Source organism: Hakea prostrata, chromosome 10 (assembly GCF_041222555.1).
Source record: "Hakea prostrata isolate BN-2017 chromosome 10, UWA_Hpros_2, whole genome shotgun sequence".
Lineage (NCBI taxonomy): Eukaryota > Viridiplantae > Streptophyta > Magnoliopsida > Proteales > Proteaceae > Hakea > Hakea prostrata.
In genome coordinates, this window is record NC_142609.1 from 39,289,167 (window position 1) to 39,310,042 (window position 20,876).

General features: G+C 36.5%; 2 protein-coding genes and 1 non-coding gene across 3 annotated transcripts; 1 reads left to right on the top strand and 2 right to left on the bottom strand.

Annotated features, from left to right (window-relative positions):
• Nucleotides 1-769: 769 nt before the first annotated feature.
• Nucleotides 770-13,003, top strand: LOC149002863 (trigger factor type chaperone family protein). The gene is made up of 13 exons (XM_089136237.1): nt 770-1,317; nt 1,517-1,600; nt 2,067-2,195; nt 2,378-2,466; nt 2,693-2,876; nt 3,773-3,863; nt 7,443-7,594; nt 7,809-7,901; nt 8,004-8,096; nt 10,794-10,874; nt 11,252-11,401; nt 12,300-12,395; nt 12,697-13,003. The coding sequence occupies exons 1-13, from the start codon at nt 1,030-1,032 to the stop codon at nt 12,772-12,774; spliced, it is 1,608 nt and encodes a 535-aa protein (XP_088992363.1). The 5' UTR covers nt 770-1,029; the 3' UTR covers nt 12,775-13,003.
• Nucleotides 13,004-16,639: 3,636 nt separating this feature from the next.
• On the bottom strand, nt 16,640-16,711 carry TRNAG-UCC (transfer RNA glycine (anticodon UCC)). The gene has a single exon. It is a non-coding gene; the product is annotated as a tRNA-Gly (tRNA).
• Nucleotides 16,712-16,953: 242 nt separating this feature from the next.
• Nucleotides 16,954-18,653, bottom strand: LOC149002865 (uncharacterized). Its single transcript, XM_089138014.1, has 2 exons — nt 18,118-18,653; nt 16,954-17,652 (listed from the first exon to the last, which is right to left on the bottom strand). The coding sequence occupies exons 1-2, from the start codon at nt 18,545-18,547 to the stop codon at nt 17,138-17,140; spliced, it is 945 nt and encodes a 314-aa protein (XP_088994140.1). The 5' UTR covers nt 18,548-18,653; the 3' UTR covers nt 16,954-17,137.
• Between the last annotated feature and the right edge of the window lie 2,223 nt (nt 18,654-20,876).

The window sequence follows — 20,876 nt, forward strand, 5'->3', positions numbered from 1 at the left end:
TTTTGCCTTTAGTGTAGATGGGACATTCATTATTGGTTTTATACAACCAGGGAATGTCCCAACCATTTAGCCGGGTGATAGACCAAGTAAAATGCCGACCCCGTATACAGGTGTGTCCACACATGTGCATCTCATTTGTATCAGCTATGAACTCCAAGGGTTGGCTCAATTTGTAAAGACCCACATCTTTTAAATATGAGATGAAAAGTCTGGAACTCTATGAGGGCAGCCATGGGCAAATATAAAATAGTTAATTCACTCTCTCATTGTATAAATTCATTGGTTTTTTTTTTTGGTAAATAGACCTTCTGCTAGTAGAAATGATCAATTAATAAAGACTAATGCTTCATAATATATGATCAAGAGTTCAAATCTTATAGACCAGAAAACAGTACATCACCTACAGTTTGCTTTCATAAACACTGTAAATTTTATGAGAAGTTTTGTTAGTTTTACATTTTACATTGACAAATGACAAATTCTCCTTGAATGATGCTAAAATTGTCTCTTTAGCCACAATTGCTTGAACCGAATACTTCCAATTAAAATGCTTATTCTAAGTAATCTTCGACTAAAGCTTGAGCATCAAGGTCTTGGGTTTTCACCAATTCAGCGGCATTAATATTCTCATTCCCATCCCCTATATTAGAAGCTCTTAATAAAAAAAAAAATTTTTAAAAAAAAAATTTATGAAATGGAAAAAAAGTCCAACAAAGTCATGTATCGCTTTATTAATTTCAATCCGACTCAGTAATAGAAACCCACGAGTACTGATCCCCCGTTCCCGATTCTCTAATGTCAATTCTCAAAATCAATCTTTCTGGGTTTTTCAAAATGTTCCATTTGGCTAGAATTCTCTTCTTCTGTATCCATTGCAAGCGAACGGAAACACAGGATTTAACTGTTCTGCTTCTGCTAAGGAATCGAACATCTTGAAAAGAGGAAATTATCCACGGACCACGGTGCTCTGCGTCATAGCTCTCGCCCTGTGAACTGTAGATACTTACTTGACCACGAAGAAGAAGAAAAATGGAGCTACTGAGCTCCACGGCACTCCACTTCAAGCCTTCCCTCTCGCGTCCTTCCACATCATGTGTTACTACTGTCCCTGTCTCAAGCCATCTCAGACCCAACAAAATACCCACGAATTATCAGAAGCTCACTGCAACCTCAAGTCGATTTCTCATCCAACGACCTTTAACTCGAAGTAATTCTAATTGGTTCACTGTTTATGCTTCAGCTGTTACACTCAACCAAGAAATGGAGAATTTGCCAGCAGAAATCGAGGTTACAGAAACCCAAGAGCCTAATTCGCGGGTAGGCCCTTTCTTTTGTTGATGACTACGAAAATAATTTTCTTGGTCCCTTTCTTTTTATTGTTTCATCATTGGAATTATGAATATATTTATTAAATAGTACGTTAATTCTTGCGGTTTTGATATGTTTATAGGCACATTTATTTTTGTTATCTTCAATTCTGTAATATTCGGCTTGACTCTGCGATTCCTTATTGTAGCTCCGGTTAAGTGTAAAAGTACCGCCTGTTGTGTGTGAGGACTGTTACAAGAAGGTCATGGCGGAGTTTATGAAGGCAGCAAAGGTACTTCAGCATACCAGCGCATAGTCACGCACACACATAAATTCACCATTCTACTATTTTCAATTCTAAATGCTTAGCATGTACAATGTGCACATCTCACAGAAATAATTAAAGGAGTTTGCATTTTCTATTGAGTGTGTAGTTCATGTTCATTTTTTTAGTATATTGAGTTACAAAACCCTGCTAGTTGGAGTTACAGCAAAGCTTGCCTCCAACCTCCTGCTGTGTGACATACTCCAGTTAGTTTGGCTCCTGCTCAAATTTTCTTCTTAACAAAACCCATTACTCATTTTGCCGAGAATATGTAAATCTGAATAAGACAATGTTTCACATGTGGATGATGAGAAAATATTTTGACCAAGTGCCTCTAATTGTCACATATTATAGTTGGTTTGCTGTTTCTTTTATTTTGATTTCTGTTGTGTTTTAGTTACTGAAACAAGAGGTGGGTGTGTCCAATTATCAGGTACCTGGATTTCGGCCAGGAAAGAATGTTCCAGAAAGCATCCTTGTAAACTATGTGGGGAAAAAGAATGTACAGAGGGCTACAATTGAGTCTATTTTGAGGAGGACCATTCCTCATGCCATGTCTTCGGTAGGATATATTCGTTCTCATCTTCTAATTTTTTTGCTTTACCTAACAGCTATTCTCTGGGGTTTATTTTTTGGCCTTCAGCTTGTAAAATCAACTTTTATGGTTAATTGTGAAGTCACCATTTCAGGGTTTCTAGTTTTTACCCCTTAAGGGCTTTCTCGTGACACATTTTACTTTCTCAGGTCACTGGAAGGGCCTTAAAAGATTCTTTTAGGATTGTAACAAAATTTTCTGAGATGGAGCAATCTTATTCTACCATGGATTTTCTGAGGTTTGTCGGATCTTGATATGTGTTTACTTACCCTGCAGTTACCACTTACTGTGTTATATGTAAGCACATCTGATACTGCATTTGGTCTACTGAAAATAGAAGAGGCATTTGGTTGTGTAACATGAAGTAAAGCATGCTATTGTGTTTTATTACCTATGTTTTTGACTGATGTGTCTGTCAATTTGTATTTATTTGTTGCATTTGCTTATCTAGTCTTGTGTTTCAGATATGATGTCGTTGTTGATGTTGCACCTGAGGTTAAGTGGATCCCTGAGAATGGTTACAAGAATTTGAAGATTGTTGTTGAGTTAGACAGAGATATAGAAGCTCAGAGGGCTTCTGAAGAAGAACTTAAGCGTCAATATAAGACTCTAGGTTCACTGAGAATTGTAACTGATAGAGGATTACAGGTAGATCACTGTTTCACTTTATGTTATAGATTCACTTCTTGCTTCCCTCCTACCCCCCAAAACCCAAAAATGCAATTCATTAGAAATGTCATGTTTTGGCCTAGAAATAGTTTGCAAATGTCATCACAGATAGAATAAGGTGAAGGCAAAATTTCCATCTAATTTTCCTTCTGCTGATTTATATATTGTACTAAAGAATTAGATTTCCTCCCGAATAAATTTGATAATTTTTTTATGTTGTCAGAGTTGGGAAAGAGAACCACCCCAAGAAGTAGAAGAGAAGATACAAAATGAAATGGTAAACTGTACAGTTGGGAGCTCCTAGGTATACAAAGAAAGAGCTCCAGTTACACCCTATGTCATTTTAGTCAAGTTTTTGAATTCTTTAAAATGTGAACTGCTTCAGAGCTAAAATAAATAAATAAAAATATTAATGCGTGGGTTCAATTTCTGCAACCTTGGCAGTTAATGGGTGATTTCTAGGTTACTATTGGTGAGGTTATGTTTATGTTCACATATTAAAGACATTATGAAATTCAGAGTTATTCATATTAGTTGGTACCTTTTCTGTTTGTATGTCTTTGTTCTTAATATGTACCTATTATGTTGTTCTACTGAGCTGTTAGAACAGTTACTTATGCTGAAGCTTAAGAAACAAATAGTTCATGAATTTCTGTTTTAAAATTTTGGCATATAATTAAAATGTTACATTCTAACTGGTTTCTCATTTTCTCATATTAGATTTTCTCTGGAGTTTCATCTGTTATGAACTTGCTTGAAGATTATCTTTGTGCTTAAAAAATGTTATGTTCATACTTGCCTTACTGTAGTAACATAATTAAAGAAATGAAGAAAAAATTTATTGTAGTGCTAAAGCATATTTCCGAACTTTACAGGTTGGTGATGTTGTGATACTTGATATATCTGCCACAACAATTGAGGAAGACCAATCTAATGCCCAAACTATTCCAGTTTCAGAGAGTAAAGGTTTGTGACTTTGTTCTAAAGCATATTGGCATTCTAATTAACGCGGATATATTTCTTGTTCCCTTATGACTTATGAGCTCATTTGTCTATTATATTTTCATTTTCTTCTTCATCCATCATTGTGTTGTTTAATGTAAGCTCCCTGCATATGCAACGCTAACTTGAGAATAATTCCTGTAAACTTTTTGGTACAGACTCCTGCAATGATAGTTTACTCATATTGGACAACTAGTGAAACAATATTGGATTTTGTTGGATTGAAAAGTTATCAACATTGTTTGAAATTGATTTTATAAGCGACTTGTGAATGAACATCATTTTGTATAGAAGTCTACTTTGATGAATTGCAGACGGTATACATGTCTATCATTTTGAACGCTTATTAACACTATGGGACTATGAGAATGGAATAATTTTGCATCCGTGTATCCATGTTCTCCCTGCTACTGACACACCCATGCCCAGATCATCATTGCAAAAATTGTTTTATTTTGTAACAGTTGCTTAAGAATCCTCCATGGTTAAAATACAATCCTAAGCTTGTGACCATCTCATTTACCTCATATTGAATTGAAAAATATAGGGAAAGACACATATAAATTTATGGGCTGGGTTCTTCTATTATCTAATTGTATGAGTTCCATATAATTAATAACAAAACCTGTTCTACACCGTCCCCCTCCCCCACCCCCACCCAACCTCCAACTCCGCCCCCCCCCCCCAAAAAAGAAAAAGAAAAAGAACCCCACTAGGAAAAAATAAAAACGGTGGGACCTGTTAAAATGATGCATCTGAATTGTACATGGTTTGAAGCTAATTTGTTCATTTTCCATTTGTGATTTTTAATAAAAGAAGTCCCCTTCTGTTAAAAAATTTATTAGAACATTATGTTCGCACTCAAAAATTACTTATCTGAGGTCTCTTTCTAGCACTGGCTGTTGTAGCTCTTTCCTCCATGGCATTTCCCATAGGTCATATTGATGCAGTAGCCTAAGCTTGAATGGACTGGCTTCACCTAGTAGAACCCCAAACTGTGAAGAACTAGGTGCAAACCAGGATTTGGGTCAAGAATAAGGTTATGCAAGGATTTATCTATTTATTGGTGTTTCAACATTACTGGAAGTTCTTATAGTTGATAGGAGTCAGTAGAATTCAAATTAGTTTTCATTTGTATATTCAATTTCAGTTAATGTAGTAGCTTAATTCAATTTAATCCAGTAGTCAAGTCCATATATGCATGTAATTGATGGGCATAAAGTATAATATAATGAAATTTTATTTTTTCAAATTGTTGGCTCCTTTCTGTGGAAGTCCAAGATATGGTTTGGACTAGTGATTCCTCTTTTCTGATCAGTCTTCTCCTCAGGTCTGATCCCTCCCAGTATCCTTTCCTTTTTCTTGTCCTTTCTTGCAGTGTTGTTATATTATTTTCTTCCTTCTCTGTCTCTGATGGTATCACTGGGTTGAGGAATTTTTTCATAACTCTGTTGAACCTTCATGGTTTAGGCTGAGAGTTGAAGGTTCACTTTCCTACTTTTGAGCAATTCAGGTTAAAAAGGAAAGAAATCAAAAGGCTGCTGGAACTGGGAGTTTCAAAGTCAAATTTCAACAACTACTTAAACATTTCGATGTTGATTTCTCAGTTGCATTTTGGGTGATCATTGGAGTGATTAAAGATTGTTATGGATTAGGGTTCAGACCATACATATTTGGTTGTGGTTGGTTACATCAAGGATCAGCCCTAAGTCCTTATTTGTTTTTACTTATCCTGGATGAGTTTATCAAGAACATCCAAGACGAAGTAGTGTGGTTGCTGCGGTTTATGCTTTTTGCCGATGATATTATTTTGGTGGATGGGATGAAGCAAGGATTAGTGCTCAGTTAGAGATGTTGAGAATGACCATGGAAATGGAGGGCTTTATGATTAATAAATTAAAGACGGAGTATATAATGCGTAACTTTAGCCACACTATGATGGATGATGACATCATGAAAATTGAAGAGAGAGATCCACCACTCACTATTCTAGATATCTAGGGTCTATCATAGACAAAGAAGGTAACATAGATGATGATGTTTCACAAAAATTTAAAGTGGGATGAATGAAATGGAGATGTGTGACCGGAGTATTGTGTGACAGACACATCCCTTCAAAGCTTAAAGGGAAGTTCTACAGGAGTGCTACATGAGGCAGAATGTTGGGCAGTTAAGAAATGCCATATGGCATAGCTATGAGTCGTAGAGATGCAGTTGCTAATGAATTTGCAGAAAAAGTAGGTGGGATAAACTGAGGATTGAGGAACAAACATAAACTTATTTGAGCTGATGTGAGAGCTTCCTTGATCAGCAACAAACTATGAAAGTGGTACCTGAGGTGGTTTGGCCATGTGCTAGTGCTACCAAGTCTTCAAAATGCCCCAGTAAGGTGGACTGATCTAGTTCCAATTGACAGAGCTAAAAGAACTATTGCCAGGCCTTAAAGAAAGATAGATGAGGTTGTGAGCAATGACATGCATATTGAGGGTCTTGTGCTAAGTATGACCTCAGATAGAGCTATTGGGGGGTTAGGATCCACATTGTCGACATCATGTAGTTGAGTTTTTCTTGATTTCCAGGCTTATACTCTTTTCTCTTACTTCATTTTTCATTTCCCATTTATCACTTTCTGTATTTCATTTTCACTTTGTACCTACTTTGTTTTCAAAAGATTCGTGTACCTGACCTCATTAGTTGGGATAAGGCTGAGTTCTTATTGAAGTGTATAAATGACCATACGACTATACGAGAAAGAAAACTGGATTACCACTCGTTTCTGATTCAGTTAGGAGGTTGAAGGTGGTTTGTTTTACAAGATATACGTTGGAATGCTCTCTTCAATAATTAGTCAAATCCCCTCCAGTTTTGATTTTGTTTCAGTTTCCCCTCTAATTCTGAAGTCTGTGTTTTCTCTTTCCTTCTTCTCAAATTTATTTTAGGTAGCTTTTTTACACAATGCACTCAGGGATTTCTTTGATAATTATTCCCTGTTCTGAATTTATTTCCATTTTTGGGATAAATGAATTTGTTTCCATTCTATTGCCATCTAATTCTGAACTCCCGGTTCTCCATTGCTTTTTCAAGTTCACTTCCCATATATTCCGAGGTCTGTTTTCCCTTCCACTGCTGAAAATTGTGAAATTACCCATATCATTATTATTGGAGTTTGTATCACTCTGGGTCAGTCTATAGCAATCCAAGATTAAGGTTGAACTCTGTGTTGCATCACATATTTTATTTTGCTCCTTTTGATAGTAGCTTCTTCAACTCTTTCTATTGATCCATTATGTCTTTCCTCTGTGTACTAGTTTTATTTTCTAACAGAAAATGTTTAACACAAACACCATAACTGTACTGGCTGTAAATCTGTAGTTTTTTCACTTTGTCAGATGACTTCCTTGCATGCAACGCCACTTTCAGTAGCTTCTTTGTCCTTGTGTTGATAATTTTTTGTGGCCCTTGTAGCCTTGTATTCGAAGTACTTAATTATCTGTCTCCTATATAATAATTCTTAATTCTTTTGGCATTTCTTTATCTCTGTAGGATTTCGCTTTGATACAGATGGTGATAAAATCATTCCTGGTTTTCTTGATTCCATAATTGGGATTCAAAGGGGTGAAACAATGTCTTTTCCACTTGTATTCCCTGAATCATGGAATCAAGAAAATCTCCGTGGTGTTCGTGCTCAGTTCACTGTGAGTTCATTTCTTTCTGGAAGGAATGCCTGCATGAGTATTGAGTGCATAATTTAGTAAGAAAGTTTTAGTTTTAATTTTTTTTGGGGGGAAAAAAGTAAGGAGAAAGTAAATGGTGATAAGTTCTCTTTATTTCAATTTCATCATAAATGGCATATAATATACAGTGCCATTGTCCTGAGAGAATTTGTTCTCTTTCTATTTCTCTTTGCAGGTTGAATGTAAAGAACTATTTTACAGAGATTTACCAGAGTTAAATGATTCTCTTGCTGAGAGGCTTGTTCCTGGGTGCAGTACCTTGAATCAGGTGGCCATTTCCTCCTGACATTGCATAGATGGATGGATAGCATCCAGTTCTATTTGGATGCCACTTCATATTTGAAAATTTTCCTTCTGATGAGATCTGCAGGTCAGGGAATCATTATTGGAAAGATGTAAACAAGTGGAACAAGCTGCCAAAGAACAAGCAACAGACAATGCAATTTTAAATCAGCTATGCCAGGTTGATTTCAGGTTCTAAAATAGTGGTGTTAATTTCTCATGCATTTCATATAAGAAGCTTCCTTCTTCTAGCATGTTAGGTTATGTTGGAATTATTTGTCTCACTGTGATATCACTGCTCTAATTTGATGACTAGTGGTCAATAGAACAATTAGGTTCTAATGCATGAGGGGTTTATTAGATCAACTAGCCTCTTTATTTATAATGAGAGGAGAGAACAAAATAATGAAGATCATTGTTCACGAATTACTTTTCATATGAATATAAGCCTATTTATAAATCTGGAATTAGGAACTATATCTAGGCATCTAGGTATTATGTTCATCCCCAAAAAATATGACAACAAGAAGCCTTTTCCAACTAACTAATGGGATTGGTACATGGATCCTTGGCTTTCAGTCAGCTCTATTTGAGGCCATACTAGAATAATGAAAAAGTAAGTTTCATGTGCCCCCTTTTTACAGAGTATAATATAGTGTACCTCCCCCATTTTGTAAAAATATCATAGTATTGCCATTTTTCTGCCCAATTATCATTAGTCCACTCTACTAGTAAATTCTTGTTAATTGATGATGCCAGCTTAATCTGAACTACTCTTTTTACACTTCCATTAAACGTGGTGACTTTGTTGTTGATGAGATTGACATCATGGTGTTGTGGTCTTGATTTAAGCAGAAAGATAAACATTGATATTTTTATTGATAATGATTTTTTATTCATTTTAAAACTAACAATTTAATATGATTTAAGAAGCAAATTAATAAGGGACTAATACATAGGACACAAATTGGTGCATTATACCTATAAATTTAACCCATCTCAAAGAAAAGCTATTCCTAATTTTGAAAACACTCAAAAAAAAAAAAAAAAATCTATGAAAAAGACAAGTAACTCAGCTATTCCCCTTATACCAATAATGGAAGTTGTTAGATGAAAAAAAGGAATCCAGAAGGGTCAGTTAAGATGGGTTAGGAAAGGATGTAAGAAGAGTGCAATGGTCTTTTCTTTTTCTTTCATGTTTTAAGTTAACACTGTTAATATTTTAGTGTGGTTGATATTTCCAAAATAGGGGTGAAACATTATATTATGCTATCTAAAAAGGGGGACATATGAAATTGACATTACTGAAAAAACATCTAGCTGCATGGAAATATAAGTAATTAAAAATTAAAGGTTGCTATATATAAAGGAATATTGTCTTCCATGCAAGTCAATATTCTGGAAGAGGTTGCCTTATGAGATGTTCCATCTAACCAGCAAATCTTGCCACATCATTTGACCAGCTGGCCTCCTGCCTCCTGTAGTAGTTGAATCGCACGGCATCAGTGGCTGATTTTGTGGTTTTTCATGTGGCTACACATGAATGCATAATCTACAAGAGATACACTCAATTATGTCTTTGGTAAACCAGTGAAACAGAAAGCATGAGTGAGATGTGAAATTGAAAGCAACTGAAAGCCTGAAAGCATTAAAAGCTCTTCTCTTCTATGAGCCTGGGAAATCATCTAGAACAAAAAAATGACCCTAATCTTCTATATTTCAAGACGTTTTGGGGATTTATGTTGTTCAAATCATGAGTCAAAATAGATATTGTATCTCTCTTTTTTTCTTGCTCAAATCTCCCACTGTCTTTTTTTTGTTTTGTTTTTTGTGCATCATCAGATTTGGCATAAAATACTCAATCCATGCATTAAACTGTAATTTGATACATATTATGATAAGGTGATTTGTATTGTATAACTATAATTTGCACTTAAGCACATCCTCGCATTCCTTGGCCATTTCTATGTCTATCTTTGTTATAATATGCTTCTCTTCAATACAGTGCACCTCTTAAAATCACCCTTCCAGTATGATACTCAGTACTGACATTTCAAACCTTGGTTCTATCTACTGTTCTACTACAAATATTGATTTCACTCTTATGGGTGTTTCTTTTTTGGGATGAATAAATAATTCATTAACCAAAAGAGAGAAAGGGGGAGGGAGGGAATACAAATGAACCAAGTGTGAAGCCTGGACAAAACTAAGCAAATAAAGGCACTAATCGTGCTAGGCGTAACAATAGGCAACAACAAAGACCAACAGGCCAAGCTAGATTGGGAGAACCTAGAATTACAACAAGCTCTTTTCATCTTCTTCTTCTTGTTTCTAGGAGACTTGGAATTGACTGCAAAGTCTCCATTCTCTTGGGAAACCCTCCTTAATGACGTGGTTGCTTCTCCTACAACCTTCCAGATCGGAGACAAAAGAAGGGGAAGGAGTTTGGGATTCTGGGGCATCCTTGGAGACAACCTTATCAGGGGGGCGGCGGCAGGGGGGGGACGGGAAAGGGCACAAACCGGGACGGAGACCGAGCGAGGGCCGAAGGCGGGGGGGGAGAGCGGGGGGGGGGGGGGGCTGGGGGGGGGTGGGGAGGTGGGGTTGGAGGTGAGAAGGGGAGAGAGGGGGAAGGAAGCGTCACAAGGGACGGCTCAGGAGGATGGGGCAAGAGGTGGGCTGGATGGGGGTGAGGGAAGGGGGAAGGGGTGGACTGATGAGTAGGATGGGCAACTTAATAGAGGAAAACTTGCCACATTATGGGTGTTAACGATATTATCTCTTTGATTTTAGTGATGACAACCATGAATTACACTTGAGTTTCTCTATTTGGTTGATTCTTTGTATTAATAATTTTCTGTTCCTTGAATAATTTCAGATGATTGAAGTTGATATTCCTCAGAGCCTCTTTGAGGAACAAGGCCGACAACTTTATGGAGCAAAACTCCTTGAGATACAGGTTCAAATATTTAAACAATTGTTTCTTTATGAAGGTTTTGTCAGCTTGAAAATCTCCATATAAAGATTATTAAAGAAGAAAAGGAAAAACATTTATTGTCTTCAGAACCCTTTTGATGTTTGAATGGTATTGCGTGTTCAGACAAATGTGAAAGAAAAGAAAAGTAGGATGGCCATCTGTTGAATCTGGTTTTGTTCTTGCTAATGTTTAATGCAGGATCCAATCAGCATTGTGTTGTGATTCTCCTTTCATAAAAGACATGGCAAATTTTAAGGGCTCCAGGCTGTTTGATAGTTCTTGTGGCTCCATACCCAAGATATAGGTTTGATATATGTAGAATTTTTCTTTACCTGATTTTGAAGTATTATCCCAAACAGGCAAAAATGAAACTCACTGAAGAGCAGCTGGCTTCTTTTTCAAGTCCTAAAGCAGTAAATGAGTTCATTGAAAGACAGAGGGAGAATATAGCAACTGCGATCAAACAGAACCTGGCCATTGGTGACATATTCAAACGTGAAAATTTGCAGGTGACTATCATATACATTTATGGTATGCTTTTCATTTGCATGCTTCTATAATGACAAGGTTCCATATTCATGGCGCTAACTGCAAATCTTCATCTATTTGAAACGTTTAATGGTGGGACATCTTAAGAGGAGAAGATCACTGGCATGACAGAGGATAACTAATTCCTTTAATATCCAGGAAGTGTACTAATTTGCTTCATTATTTTCCTCATACGTCACATAAAATGTTTACAATATTGTCACACAGGTGTTCTTTGATATTATCTGAAAAGTCTCCATTTTGTTTCTGTTTAAGACGTAAATTACAGTACTTTATATCAACCAGATAGAGCCTAAGATAACCAATGGAGGATCGTTATCTGAAACTTGGCAAGCAGCTAATTGTTTCAGAAAAATCCATGCTGAATTTCATGCATACATTTTAGTGAGAAATTATAAAGAATATTAGATTCTTTCTTCTGTCTAGCACTTGTTGTTATAGTTAGATCTGGGTGCTTTTCCTACAGTATAGAAAAGACATTGACTATTTTTCTTAAAAATATTGTTTTTACCAAATAAAACTCTGTATCCTGGGAAAGGTTGCTTGCTTATAGCTTCCATGTAAACTTGGCTAGATCAGTTGCAATGAGTTATAGCCAAATGATTATTTATGTCATGTTATAAATGGATTTAAAGATGAACTTTGGTATCCAACATCTGAACTGAATTATTTATGGTTAAAGAATCTCCTAGTCCTTCTGGAACAATTAGGAGATCCTCCAAAAAAATATGGAGTTTTAGCACCAACATGGTATAAAACATCGCCAGTGTTATTGTATGGCAATGCTGTTTTTCTTTACTAGAATGTTGAGGGATATTAGACAATAGAGTTATTCTGATATGATCCACCCTGTTGCAGTTTCCCACAGAGGAACTGGTCAAAGAAGTGGAAAGCTCCATTTCTGAATTCAAACGCCATAAACAAGAATACGACGAGGAGCGAGTAAAGGAACAGGTCAGCATGTTCTCATCTTATTGAAATAATGTCCACAGCTACTTGTTATGTCGACATTGTTAAGACTCTGGTTGACCTGATTGTGTCATTATCAGAGACCATCCTGCTACAGTTTCCATGAATTTAACTACTCTGCTACTTCATTTGTGAAGGAACTTAAATTCTGGGAGGTGGGCCCAACTTTACAATTTGACCTACCCCACTGTACTGGAAGCAGGACATCATTGATTCCCTTTTCACTTGCATTCTATGGCCATAATCCAAGCCAGTATGTAACTTTAGGAGAATTTGTGCTGTGCAGGTGCAAGAAGTCTTAGAGGGAGCGAAGGTGCTTGAATGGTTAAAAGAACGTGCAGATATAAAATACATAACCAAGTGAGGAGAGAGAGTAATCTCATAGGTAATGTATGACACAAAATGAAGTAATCTGGAGGCGGCAGTATGCTTTTTCTTGTGAGGCTTTCTTTTGTTTCTGCTTTTACTTTTCTCAAGACTTCCTCACTTCTAGCAAGTCAAGAGATTGTTAAAAAAATATATATTTACTTCAAGGTCCTATTAGTCTTAAATTATTATTCTTTTAATATTTTCCTGTTAAAAAATGTTGTTTCTTTTTTATTTTATGATGAAGAGATAACAATCAATTATTGGAAACTGCAAATTCATGTCAGTTGGGGGGGGGGGGGGGGGAAGTTCTTCCCAGTCCTTCCCAACTGATGTATGGACAGATTGTAAGGTTAGGTTTGTGAACCACTCAAGGAGGGTGGTCCTAAAACAGCTCTATAGTCATGTCATGCATCCTTGGAATTAGGCTAAAAAGTTCTGGTGCAAGCTCTGTAGGTCACACTCTCTTTTTTAGGTGAGGGTAGAAGGTCTAGGATCTCTTGGTTGTTGTTCTGGATATTATTGACTTGGATTTGTAATCGACCTCCGGCCCGTTGTAGTCCCATTTGCAGCCTCGTAACACTGCCTTGAGGGGATCGACAGTTTCGAGGTACCCCACCGAGATGATCTGAAAGGAGTCCTTAAAGAGCATGCCCTGAGTCCATCCTGTCCAGTTCTTCTTTGCATGGATCTTTCCTGCACACATTAAGATTGTGTTATTGCTCATAAACCCGCATACACATTTCGTGTTAGGTGTAACATAGGTTGATTTTCCATAGTTATTTATTTGAAAAACAATCTCATTGGAATAGCAAATGATCATCACAATTGAAAATATCCATCTCCAACATTGCTCTATCCAAGTAAGAAGTATAAAATAATGAAGAGGATGAGTTTAGCTAGTGAGTGAAGCACTCAGTTCTTACTCCTGAGGCTCAGCTGTGCTGATTCGTTTGACCCAATTGCAATTGATAAACAAATGCCATATTGAATCTATGCTACAACTACAAATCAAACACAATGAGGTTGAACTGTGTCGACCATCAAGAGAGTGCCTTCTTAACTGGGACTTTTGCATTTAGCATTATCCAAAGAACACATTTAAGTTTCGGATGAACATTGACTTTCCAAAAGAACTTTGATCAAGCACAATATTGCATTTGAAAAATGTTGTTGGGAGTCATCAAGGTGGGTAAGTGGGGTCCCTCTTCCTCCATAGTGAACATTTTTTTTAAGTTAATTTATTAGGAGTTGGAGATGGGACTATTAAATGTACCATAAAGGGACCCCTCCACTGGAAGACAATGATCTCATTTTTTGTTTCTTAGGCTCTTTTTTTATCAATTCTCAGTTTCTATTATGTCTATTTAAAATAAATGAGCATAAAAATTCATTGTTGGTCAAGGACTCAAGAATGAAAAATAGTTTGGTAATTTTTGTCGAGAATAAATTATGAAATAAAAAATAAGTTTGGTATGTTAAAATAAAAAATTGTTAAAAAATAATAATAAAAATTAAGACAAAAATTATTCTATTAATCAAAGTATTAACAATTAGAAAACTAAAAAAAAAAAAAAAAAGCATCAAACATAATATTAGGTCAACAGTTTCCATATAAACACATTCAGCCTCAGTATGGGGTTCATGATTTATTGTGGGGATTTTGAAGAGAACCCTCCTCTAAGGCTCCAGTTGCAGTACAAACAGTGAAAGTACTTGAAAAGGTAAAGCTATTTGGTACTAACATCTCACGCTCACCTACCATTTGGTGAAAAGATCTAATGCCACAAAGGTCTCCCTGTTTCTGACAGCACCAGCAATTGTAACATCACAACAAACCACATCCTCACAGATAACATCCCAAAATAGCCCCAAAGAATCTTCAAAGCAACAATTTTTGGCAAAGACGTCCATCATTCCAGACTTCCAGTCCTTGCATAACCATCAGAAAAGAACCTATTTTTTATTACAAGAGAGTAATCCTGCTTACCACAAAGCAGAGCTTGAGAGTCGGTGCAAGCTAACAGAACACTCCTATATGTGAATTGGTTGAGAGTAAGCTCAGAAGAATGGATTCTGCAAAGATTCTCCAAGCATCCTCAAATTTCTAGCTCAGGTTGTAACTTGATATCATGAGGTTCCAAGTGATTAAACTTGGTTGAGGAATTTCACCAAACAAAAGGAGGGCATCTCTCATTGGTATAACACTGGCTGTAGTTGTCAACCAGAGTATTGGCAATTACTATTTCCAAATGAATTACACCTGTTTTGAATAAATATGCATGAGATTTTTTTAGTCTCTTTGATTGTGGGATCACGGTTTCTAGTTTGTAGACCAACGAGACTATAAAGGTTTAAAATGGTGACGATATCTTCAACAGGGACAATTGAAGAAATAAATCCGATTGAAGAAGACCAAAGCTTTCACATAGGAGGTCAGAGTTCAAATCTCCTCAGGGCCAGGGGCGAAGACTCTTCTATATTAATTATATAAAAGTTCTCCTGAAGATGTAGTCGTGGTGCATGCAAGCTGGCCCGGATGAACCTCAGATTAAAAAAGGAAAAGAAAAGTTGACTGAGTATGAGGTGTTGTTGGTCTTGGTTGACTGAGTCAAAAAATTTTTTGACCTTATATTGTGAGGTATAGCTGCCAACTGACCTATCTCTTTGTTGTTCACCTTGTTTTTATCAAATGGGAGGGTAAGGTGTCAATTTTGGCTGTAAGATATGTAGGGAATACGTTGAAATGGTCAAATATATATATATATATATATATATATATATATATATATATATATATTTTTCGTAAATTTGAAATGGTCAAATATAGAAGAAAAAAATAGATAAATAAATTTCGAATTTTGCATTTCGTATCTTTTGTTTTAGGATGTAAGTTTGACCTTGACAATTCAGACCCATTTGTCTCTAATCTAGAAAGCTGAAAAATGTAAGCCAGTGATTTTATTACAACTCCATTCATTTTCAGGCGAAGCACAAAAGATAATTTCTACGAAAAATCGTCAACAATAACACGTTACGATTCCATTAGTACTACACTATTTTTCCCGAGAAAAGAAAAGTTGTAGACAACATCAACATAAGAAAAAAGTATTATTCAATTACCACGTTCAATAGCAAAAAACCTAAAACATTGCTTGTTTGCTAGATAAAAAAAGGATGAAAAAAAAAAAAAAAATGTGAAATCATATGTAATGAAAAAAAAGAAAAGTAAAAATTTTATGAAAAAGTTGTACTTGTGGACCAATGTGATTTCACTTTTATGACATCTCTCATTTAGGCAAAATGCCTCAAGGGGGAGCACCCAAAAAACTACCCCACAATATTGTCCGCTTTGTAAAGTTTCACCTCACGGTTTTGAAGGCGTGAAACAATACGTTACACCTTATGGAAGCAACTAATCACGTAATTTCCCACTAATCATGTAATCTTGAATTAGACTCGAATAGAATGTTGGATTAGGTTATGTGTGACCCAATCAATGTAGATATGGGCTAGGCATGACTTGTAACCTATAAGCTTGGCACTTTTGGGTCATGGTTATGGGTAAGTTTGGGTGTTCTTCTGTTTTTGGTAGATAAATTGGGGGTATTTAGGGTTAGGGTTTTATAAAGCTTAGTCAAAGCCTCACCCATGCAGCACTTCTCTTTTCTTGATATGGATTGACCAATGCTGATCTTGTCAAAGATTACTTAAAAATATAAAACATTTTACCCTTAATACACTTTTTTTTCTTCTTTCTCGGTAGAAGCTTAGTACACCATTCAAGACTAGAATTTAAGAACCCTTTAGTTCAGGGTTCAGATCAAGGTGGACCAAAATGTGAAAAAGTATAAATTAAATAATGCGTCTGCCGGGAGTCGAACCCGGGTCTATTGCTTGGAAGGCAATTATCCTAACCGTTGGACTACAAACGCTTGCTGTTTAAACTTTAAATGACAAAACCCATATTGTATTTTAAACTCTTTTAACATTCACCTGCAAAACCATAGTCCACAATCCACTCTACTCAGTTTGGTTCTCTAACTATTCAGTCATACACACATAATTATGATAAAAATTATCTCTACCTATACAGTCACATTCACATTAGTGTAATACTTATACTGTCTCTGTCTCACAACAAATCCTATAGCATAAAAGCATGAATTTCCTTCAATCAATTAACATTTGATACAAATTTACAGGGGAAAAAGAGAGTCCTGGCTTCTCGGAATTTCTAGCTTCTCATTCCCAAACAAAAATTCTCAAATCAGGAGAAATAATTATACAAAAAAAGAACCTATTTCAACCTCTCTAATATTCTACTAAAAGACTATAAAGGGAAAGGATAAAACACTTTATTACAATCCTATGCCATTGAACACCACCGCCAAGTTTCCAGTTTTCAAGTTCAAACCAATTTTTCGAGCCGAAGCAGCTCTGCAATAACTATAAATCGCTGGCGACGCATCAAACCCAACAGACCTTCTCTCTTTCATATCTTCTCCCATCACGGATACCTTCTTCTGAGAAGCCATTGCTCTTGTGGTTCGCTTGTAAGAGCTGAACCACTTGGCTTGCATGTATGTGTTCCTCCTCCATGGAGGCACAGGCATCTTCTTCCTCTTCATGGATGCTTTAGCAGCCGCACACATCAATCTCACCACCTGTTTCACTTCCTCTGTTTTTCCAACAAACGTTGAAGGAAACAAATCTAGTAAAGATAGATACTCATCTGTTGGCCTGGCGATCGTGAATTCTGCTGCCAGTGTCACTTCTACTATGTACCTAGTGCCGCCTTCCACAAGCACATCGATGTATTCATAGTTTCCCCCTGGGAATCGACCTGCTTTCTCCCATCGGGATTTGCAGAGACCTGCCAAGAAGAAAACAAATCAGAAAAAAATTCAAATTTTGGCCAATTAGCAAGTACTAGTGAGTTTTTAACTGTAAGTTATAACCATTAATTGTTATTGGACTGTTTCAGATCTTCATCTAGGGTTTGACATGCATGGGAGTTCTGATCTGATTCTGGACTGAGAAAGTCAGAGCTGGTGTCTCTCGTGACTCGTTACAGAGTTCTCGGAATTTACTCCTGCTGGTTAATGGGTGACATTGGAACTTGGAATACGAATCGAAATCAGCTCGAATTCATAAAAATCAACATGCAAGGTTTTAATTTAATTTCAGATCAAAATCCAGGCTTGCAGAAAAGATTCTCCCGTACGCTTTCGTGTACAAAGGCTTAAATGTGGGAAACGAACGCATGACGAACGACGAATACGCTTAAGGCGCACATTAGCAAAACAAAATTACGAACCAAAGAAAAAGTTGTTTTTACCTGCGTCGATTCCTCTCTCTCGTAGACGATTCATCAGTAACCGTTTAAAACTAGCAGACGAATCAGTTCCAATGGATCTCCTAGCATTCTCTACTTCGTTTCGAATCATTTGTTCAACACCACCGTTTCCGCCGCCGAACAAGCTCTGCAACCTCTCCTTTGCCTCATTCTCCAACCAAAAACTCTCACCGTCTTCTCGAGTTGTTTTCTCGCTGTCTGTTCGATCATCTTCAAGGTTTTCATTATCTTCCTGGTCTCTTTCAACTCCGTAGTAATCCGTTTCAATGAACGAGTCGATGAGATCAGATAGATCGGCAGAATCTCCCTCCGCCGCCGAGTGCTCACTTCCGCTACTCTCGCATGGTCGAATCCTAGCTACCTCGTCGAACGCCGCTGCAACTCTGTTAAATCCTACAGGAATCTTCGCCATTGTTAACTCCTCTTCTTCCTCTTCCTCTTCCTCTTCTTCTCGAAAAGCAAATTGGAATTCAGGTTTACATAGAGGAAGAAAGTGAAGCGAGTGCAGAAATAGATGAGAAGTCCATGTCACGATGATGGCGAGAAAATGATGACACCCTCTTCGTTTTATAAACGACAAAAATGCTCTAAAGCGGCAAATTCCTCACGGCGCCGTTTGTTTTACCGTTGGATTCGTAGTATATCCATAAAAAGGAAAAGAAAAGGAAAATGAGAAAAATAAAACAATAACATAGTTAATCTTGGTTAGGGGTGGGATTGCAGGTGGGGACGTGGGGTGGACTGCGGAGTGAATCTAGTCTACTTGGCGTCCAGATTAAGTCAAATTAATGCAGTCGCTTTTATGTCTACATTCATTCTAATATAGCCTTTTTAGGTCTACATTCATTCTAATATGTATAAATTTTAGGAAATTTTCAGTAGAGATGTAAATGGATAACTGAAATCTGCCTTTGAATTTGCATCCGCATCTATTTAGGGGCATTCGAATCCATCCGATTACTAGTAGGAGGCAGATATGGTATAGCTCTTTTGTATACATTATTATCTATCCGATAAAATTATCTGTCCGATGAAATTATCCGATTAAGTTACTTTTTTTGATTTTTTTTTTTTTGTTTTTTATATATTTTTTATTTGATATATATGACTATTTTTCTAGATATTTTACTAAAATAACTACAAAAGTTGTTAAATTTTTAGATTTCAAGTCCAGCCCTTAAAAACAAAATGTTAAAGATGTCAATAGGTAATTGAAAACTTGAACTCAATTTGTATTTACACCAATTTAGAAGAATCTATTTAAGAAACTAACTATCCGATTATCATCAGAATCAGTCCGAATATAATCAAATGCGGATATGGATTCGAATCCGATCCTTTTACACCCTTAATTTTCAGCATTGCATTCTTGAGTTTTTCTATTTATCAGTTATATCCTCTAATAAAACTATTAATGTCAGTTAATTTTTACTTGTTATTGTTATCAAAATTTATTTATTTATTTATTTTCAATGATGTAGTCAAATCTTAAACTTTAGGAGAAAACAAAAGAAGAATCAAACATAAGGTCTTTTGTCATTTTGGAGTGTTTAAGTTTCTTAAATCACTTAACTGTGATGTTCTAATGGCAAAAATTGTCACTTCCCTTTTACGGTGACTCATGGTGGCACTGGAAACATCCTTTCAATTTATAAGGTCGATGCAGAAAATGTCATGGTCAGCTGGTTTATTTGCTCCGGTCCGGTTTGATTTGATTTTTATAGTTTGCATTGGGAACTCAGAAAATCCAATCCAGCCGTTTGAGTTATGTTAACGCCGTTAGGTTTTTTTTTCTTTTTTTCTTCAATTTTTGGGGAGACCTGGGAAGTTGAGAAGCGGAGACTAGAAGCCGAGAGATAAGAGAAAAATGACGTGGAATGGGCCGCACGTAGCTTGACGACCACGGCATGGTTTTAAGTTTCAACTTTTAAGCAGCTTTGAATGAATCCCCGTGAATACCTCGTGGGCTGCGTGCTGTGATTCACGGCTCACACGGACAGTAAAAGGGACGATGTGGTGCAGGTGTTCACTGGCACACGCAGCCATGTGGACATCGACCGCCATGCATGGTCAGTCAAATTTGGTTTGGCTGTTCAAGGGATTGTTACTTTGTTAGTATAAATCGAAATTGAACCGGTTTGAACTTTGAAACTAAAATCAAACCAGCTTGGATTTGAATGGGTTGTTGTCCGGTTCACTTCTTAACCATATTTGTGCAAGTGAAAGATTTTAGAGTTTTCGAGGTTCTTCAGGCATCTAAAAGTTAGTTGGTTATCACTTTTATGTCTAGATTCATTGAACTTCACATTCCATCGCATGATGCAATGGCTCTAAGAGGTCCAGATACATTAAATTTCGAGACCTGACTTAGAGGAACTAGAGTACATTATCAACGACCAATAGTTGAGGATATTCAACCTTGCTAAACCAATCCACAGGTTAGGACGTCCAATATATTTCTAGATTATACAGGGATTTCACTTTTTTGTCTAAAAACATGAATTAAGCCATTCTTAATGAAATTTGCAGAATCATGTGGAGTAATTTGACTGAACTCTACAAAACTTCGATAGATTTGAGACGAAGCAAACAATTAATTTTTATGAACCATGAATGCATAGATTTGAAATTCCATTTCATTTCAAATCCCTCGATTCATATAACCAAACAGGCCCGAAATGGGTAGAACCAAACGCCACACACTATCATCATGAAAATGCTAATTTAAGTGAACATACAAA

Excerpts from the sequence above, each read along its gene's own strand:
- LOC149002863 (XM_089136237.1), top strand. The coding sequence starts at position 1,030 with ATGGAGCTACTGAGCTCCACGGCACTCCACTTCAAGCCTTCCCTCTCG. Across the intron at positions 2,467-2,692 it reads TCTACCATGGATTTTCTGAG|ATATGATGTCGTTGTTGATG; the intron begins GTTTGTCGGATC and ends CTTGTGTTTCAG. Across the intron at positions 8,097-10,793 it reads TTTTAAATCAGCTATGCCAG|ATGATTGAAGTTGATATTCC; the intron begins GTTGATTTCAGG and ends GAATAATTTCAG.
- LOC149002865 (XM_089138014.1), bottom strand. The coding sequence starts at position 18,547 with ATGGCGAAGATTCCTGTAGGATTTAACAGAGTTGCAGCGGCGTTCGAC. Across the intron at positions 17,653-18,117 it reads AGAGAGAGGAATCGACGCAG|GTCTCTGCAAATCCCGATGG; the intron begins GTAAAAACAACT and ends TCTTCTTGGCAG.